The 6770-nt window shown below is 41.2% G+C and overlaps 1 protein-coding gene across 1 annotated transcript; it reads left to right on the forward strand.

Moving 5' to 3' along the window:
- The first annotated feature begins 8 nt into the window (after positions 1–8).
- GPN3 (GPN-loop GTPase 3) lies at positions 9–4292 on the forward strand. The gene is made up of 7 exons (XM_009321182.1): positions 9–40; positions 128–295; positions 741–865; positions 1553–1668; positions 2354–2450; positions 3013–3141; positions 3888–4292. The coding sequence occupies exons 1-7, from the start codon at positions 34–36 to the stop codon at positions 3951–3953; spliced, it is 708 nt and encodes a 235-aa protein (XP_009319457.1). The 5' UTR covers positions 9–33; the 3' UTR covers positions 3954–4292.
- The last annotated feature ends 2478 nt before the right edge of the window (positions 4293–6770 follow it).

The raw sequence follows: 6770 nt of genomic DNA on the forward strand, positions 1-6770 counted from the left end.
GCCCCGGCCGCGGGCCTCTTCAGCTCCCCCGGCATGGCAGGTGAGCGCCGGGAGGCCGCCCACGGTAACCGCTGGGCGCCGCCGTCAGCAAACGAGCTAAAACCGCCTCGCGTGCCTGCTGTTCCAGACATCCGTGAGCTCATAGAAGTGGACGACGTCATGGAAGACGAGTCCCTGAGGTTTGGTCCCAACGGCGGCTTGGTGTTCTGCATGGAGTACTTTGCCAATAACTTTAACTGGCTGGAGGAGAGCCTTGGGCACGTGGAGGATGACTATGTGTTGTTTGACTGCCCAGGTAAACAAACGTCATCGCTTTGGTATCGCTCTTCATATGCAGTGTAAAATTGGCCGTACTTTCTTCCTGTTGGTCGTAATCATTCACGCATTTTTTTCTGCATTATCGACAGTTGTCAGAGTCACTTTCAGACGTTTCAGAAGTTAACTTGGTCCCAGCCTAATCTGGGTGACTGCACTGACTTTTAATAGCATCATCTGGTGTGGGAATGCCATGGCAACTGCTAACTAACACTAATTGGAGGTCAAGGGAGGAAAAAACCCTTCTATTTCTTTTCCACTTCTCCAGTACAAGTTCATTCTAATACAGTCAGAGTGGTTTGAAAAGAAAGATGATGCTTTATCAGCTTTTATTCACATTAAGTGCTATGCCCATATTTATATAACCGATAACTCTTCCTGTTAGCGTCACATTTCTGCAGACTAACATCCTGAGTGTGCCCTAGGTCAGATCGAGCTCTACACACATCTGCCCGTGATGAAACAGCTGGTGGAGCAGCTTCAGCAGTGGGAATTCCGTGTCTGTGGAGTTTTTCTTGTGGATTCTCAGTTTATGGTGGAATCTTTTAAGGTATCCATTTGAAATCCGTTGTAAAAGTCCGTATCAACGAAGAACAAGAAGTCTGAGCAATTTAGGGAGCTGGGTTTGTTTAGCCCAGAGGAAAGAATGCTAAGCTGGGGGAGATCCGATTGCTGTCTTCGTCTGCCGCAGACGCAGGTTGCAGCAAAGAAAATTCCAGTTGGATGTAAAGAAAACCGGCACTGCGAGAGTGGTCAGGCCGGAACAGGGGCACAGAGGGATTGTGTAACGTACGTTCATGGAGTTACTCAAAACTTGACTGGGCAAAGCCCCTGAGCAACCTGATCTGACTTTGAAGCTGGCTCTGCTTTGAGCAGTTGTATGAACCAGATAACCTCTAAAAGTCTCTTCCACCCTAAGTTCCTCGGTGATCCTACGAGAGCTTGCTCAGATCTGGAGAGCGAGCAGGCCACTTTCCCCATCTAGCAGTAAGAATCCTGAGATGGGCTTTGAGTTTTGAAATGGCCTTTTCACTGGCAGATCCAGAGTTGAGGCTCTGGAAATAAGATGGCAGATGGGAAGCTCAGCACCTCCCTTTTCCAACAGAGATAAGGACTCCCCGCTTGGCCTCGTGTCCCTGTTTCATATATTAGCTAGATTTGGTCTGTGGTAGAGTGTCCTGCATGTTTGTATTGTGTTTTTCTGTACTTAACTACATCATTTTTCATATTCCTTAAGTTTATCTCTGGAATTCTGGCAGCACTCAGTGCAATGATATCTTTAGAGATTCCACAGATTAATATCATGACCAAAATGGATTTGCTGAGCAAGAAAGCCAAGAAGGAAATAGAAAAGTAAGTTCCAACAAATTACTTGGTCTGTAGTGTAATATCTTGAGGTAAACTTCACTCAAAATTCAGTCTAATGTTTCCCACAATTAAAACATACTCCTTTCGAATCGGAGAAGATGCATTTGTCTTATATCGAACATAGTCTTCAAATGTCTGGATAGGATGCTTACAATTTAGTCAGAGTCAAAAGGCTAGCTCCATGTTTGTACAGATCTCTGGATTTTTCTGCAAGTAATGATCTTGAATAACTTACGTCATTCTGAATGACATTCCAGGGTACTGTGCCCACCAGGGTACTGCACTTCAAAACCTAAACCAGAGGTGATCCTATCAGTTTTTTGGTACTGAACATACTGAATTACTTCTGCGTTACTTTTACATTTGTGCTAAAATTACAAAATTAAAGTTTTTCCCTGCAGTCTTCCTCAAAGCTTTCCTGAGTATACAAGTATATTAGCAAAAAAACCCAAAAAAAACACTTCAGTTGTTTCTGCTAGCAATCGTAATCTGAGATATTCAAATACTTAAAAAAAATATTTTTAAACATTTTGAGTTCTCTTGGTATGAAGTTAGTTCATTCAGATCACAGAACGATAGATGGTTTTGGTCGCTATGTAAAAGCACAATGACTCATTTGCTCTCTGGCCAAGGATTCTGTCAATGTTAACGATGACTTTGTTTCTCCCAGGTACTTAGATCCAGATATGTATTCTATGATTGAAGACTCTACAAATATATTGAAAAGCAAAATGTTTAAAAAATTGACTAAATCTATATGTGGATTGGTAGGTATATTGCTTTTTAACTGGTACCCTTAAATTCAGTCCTGTATTTATAAACCACACTGTTTGGTTGCTGACTTCATTGCTGTTATAGATACTGTATGTACTATAATAATTCTCCCTGCCTCGCCCCGAAACTACGTATTTACCTACCAGACTTCTTAACAAAGCTGGGATCTAAAAGATTCTCAGGCACTCGAGCATTTTACTTTTTGCCTATTTTAACTCAGTTTTTGATTTTTTCAGATTAGCATAAGATTCTTGAGAGTGTGTGTGTGTGTATATGTATGTACACCCACTTGGATTGTAGCGAATACGTTTTCTGTGAACCCTGTTCTGTTAGCGATTTTGGAAAACTGCTTTTTCTGCTGCGTAGAACTTAGGACTGATAGCCAGGTGTTCTGAGTGGGGAATTGCCATTGGTTTGCAGTGTGGCTTTAAATGGTATTTTAGCAGTCCAGAGAAGGAAGACCTTAGTGTGGTTTGAGGAAGTGGCTCAGAGTGCTGTGATTGAGAACTAACTTACTGCATTTTCTTACCAACATCCTTTGAATCCTTCCTCTAGATTGATGACTATGGTATGGTTCGATTTCTACCTTTTGATCGCTCTGATGAGGAAAGCATAAACATTGTTCTGCAGCACATAGACTTTACCATTCAGTATGGAGAAGATCTTGAATTTAAAGAACCAAAGGTAAGGTACTTCTGATGGTAAGATGAAAAATTAAAAAGGATCCATAATATAAGTTGTAATATAAATACGTTCTTTGCCTTGCTAATAAATCATTGTCATAGTATGGTTCAAAATAAGCCATGTTTAGTCTTTTAGTGACAATGCTTATATCGTCTTCATTTACAATTACAAAAGTGAAATTCTTTAATACCACCTTGCATATGCAGACTGATCAAATGGTTGTGTTTAGAAGTAATGCTTTGGTTTCCAAAAATAATGGAATTTTAAACTTCAAAGGTCAGAAAGGACCATTAAGAACACTAAGATTTCTTCCTACATGACTGTTCAAAGTCCCCTGGTAATTCCTGTGTTGAACCCATGTGTTGTATATGAGATATAGATTAGGAATAAATTCTGTCATGTAAAATACATGATAAAAGACTGCTGTGTTAAAATCTGTTCCAAGCCCCATCTGGTTTTATTACTCAGCTCATAAATCCTAAGGAACAAGTCCAGTGCTTTTATTCTATTTTTTAATTCAGTTTTGTACTCTTTAAGTATGCAGAATACCTGGATCTAGATTTTGACCTATATAATTTCGATAGCTCTAGAAACAAATTGCTTTTCAGCAAGTTTTGCTACATGTTTTATGGAACCATATTAGACATTGTTCCTGTTGTGGTTTCTAAAATAAAACGTCACAGAACAATGTACAACAGCCACTAGGGAAAAGTCAGGTTTTACCTTTTTTGTTTTCTTTTTGGCAGGCATGCGGAGAAGATAAATCATCTCCTCTTGTGGATGAATACTTTCAAGATCATGTGGATGAGTAAAAAATGGATGTTCAAAAATGGGAGGAAAATACCTTGCTTGTGTTAGAAAATAAAAATGAAAAAAAAATCCACCCCTACACAAACATACTTGATGTTTTATCTGTAAGATAACTAATATTTATAATGAAGAGTGAGGTATATGGCCTCTTAACTATTTTAATAAACAATTTTCATTCTTATGCGTGTGTGTTATCAAATACATAGGCTAGCGTTAGTACATATAAAAGTTCCCCACATAGATCTATCTCATTTAAGCACAGGAATGCTTGAAAAAAATCTCATCATCTGCAAAAGAGGCAAAGCTGAATATGAGTATGTTGTAATAAATATTAATCTCCAGTACTGAGTAGTTAGTTTCATTATTAGATGAGATAAAGAATTGTTCTAAAGGGTGAAAATTGTACTTCATGAACTGGACCTGAATTAGGCGAAGAGATGACTGGCAACTTCGAAGGGACATCTAGTCCGTGGGTGGTCTCTCACCCTTCTCAGAGAACGAGTGTTTTACATTCACTTTGGAAGAGCCTAGATTTTAAGCCGCCTTAAGGCTGGTTTTTGTACAACTTGCACGTGGCTTTAAGTGGTTTATACATCGATAACATCTTAAGCACAGCACAACACTTAAAATCAGCTTAAACAGAACTCAGGGATGGTCTTGTGCAACCGCGTTAGAAACTGTTAGTTAACGAAGAATTCAGCAACAAATAAGTAAGCTCCTTTTTTTCCCCTGAATAAAGAACTCGTACACCTACTATGGACATAACGTTACCTCTATAGTACAATGTGTGGCGCTTTCAGAGAAGCAAAACTTTAGCACATTATCTCCAAAGAACATACCCACCTAAGTAACAAAATACATGTAAAAATGGTCTTGGGAATTTTTCAGGCAAGTAGCATCAATTCTGGAATTGGATGTATCTGTTAACACACTGTTCATATCAGACAATAATTCAAGACCTATAGGGAAATGTACTGCTGAATTTACCTCTCACAGTTTGTAGTTCTTTTATATAGACAGACTGTTCCCTGGGGCGTCTTGAGTGTTTCAAAACATGTTTTATTGCTTCTAAAATCTATTGGTCCAATTTATTAGCTACATTCAGCTGAATTTCAGGATGTGTTTTTTTGCTGCTTATGTCCAAGTACATACTAACCTTTCCTTTTCCTTAACCCTATGCAACGAGATTTACTCATGGAGTCCTTGAATTAAAATATTTTCCAATAAGGGCTTCATGGTTGTGAAATGCTTAACATCAGTGAATGCTTATATGTAGGCATATCATCTGTCTATATATAGTTCATGTATTAGAAATTAGCCCCATCCTCACAAAATATGAGCAGCCAAGTATTTCAGTAGAATAAGAACAATTGATGTCATTTTGTAGGAGCAGCTTGGTTAGCAAATGTCTGAGTGCAAGGATACCCCGTAACGGAAACCAAATCAAGGATTGAATACTTGGCAACTGCACTTACCTAAACCTGGGGTGTGATAGCAGCTTGGCGCAGAGTTTAGTTTTGTAGTTTCTTGCTTCTAGTCCGGAAGGTGTCATTTTTTTCTTATTCATCAGTAGGGTTGTTCTTCCTGTCTGTTTAAATAAATGGTTAAATGTTCATACTGTTGATACGGTGCTTATTTTTGAAGTAAGGATCTGCTTTTTCCGAAGCAGAGCCAGAACAGGGAGAGGGGTTCAACAGACCAGCAAATCCTGCACGCCTAGAGGAAAAGGGCTCCCCGGAATCCGTATGTGGAGGTCAGGGAGGATCGCATGGGATCTTTTAAATGGGAACAAAGAAAAAATGGGAAATAAGATGTCACCTAAGAACTATTAAAATGGTTTTTCAAAGCCAGGTTTCCAAAAATTGCCAACCTTACGACCTCTACAAGAAGTCTCGTGATACTCAGCATTTCTAAAACCTTACTCCCACCTCCAGACAACTAGTGAATGCTGAGACTTCAGTTTCAAGATAGTCATTGTGGTCACCAGAAAGAGATGAAAAAAAATCAGCTCTTCAGACCTTTAAAACATGGGGCCAAAAGCCCTGAATATATTTGTTTTTTAATAGTTATGGTGTAGGTTAACCTCATGATGAGGCAAGTCTTTATGCTCACACGGAACTAATCACATCACAGCGGGATCCGATCTGGCCGAATTAAACCATCCAAACACTGGGAAAACTTCTGTAGCTTAACTCGCCTCCAGACTGGCACATCCTTGGGACAAGCCACGCTCACGGACTGTCGAAAGGAGAAACCCCAGCCCTGCAGTTACATTACTTTGCCTCACCTTCCAACTCTCCCCATTTTTTCTCCCTGACTTATGCCATTTACCATGGGACAAATTCAGCATGCAGGGTCACACAGAAGGCTATGGCTCGACAGTAACAGGAGCGTGCAGCTTCAAATATTGGGTCCCTCCAAACACAACGTGTTTGGACCCGCTCTGTCCTTCCTTACATCGAGTGCCCCGTGCAGCCGGCTGCGCTTTGCACGTCGGGTCAGAGCAAGCGATGCCCAGGAGCGCCGCAAACGTGCGGGAGGGAAAACCGGCTGCGAGCCAAGCGTCCCCACCTGCGCCCTTACCAAGCTCTGACCCTCGCCGGGGACAGGAGCTTGCCTCTGCCAGCGAGGAAGCGAGATGTCAGGGTGGCTGGAAAAGAAAAGGGTTGCATGGAGGGACCGAGGAAGGGTTACTTGCAGTGCCGGCCACAGCAAAGGCCGGGGGGGAGCGAACAAGTCCCCACCTGAGCGTGCTTTCAAAGCACCTTCTGGGTGCTGGCAGTGCTCTCGCAGGAGGGGTGCCTCCCGGGGCGGCGCAC

This window comes from Pygoscelis adeliae, unplaced genomic scaffold, assembly GCF_000699105.1.
Source record: "Pygoscelis adeliae isolate BGI_AS28 unplaced genomic scaffold, ASM69910v1 Scaffold93, whole genome shotgun sequence".
Taxonomy (NCBI): Eukaryota; Metazoa; Chordata; class Aves; order Sphenisciformes; family Spheniscidae; genus Pygoscelis; species Pygoscelis adeliae.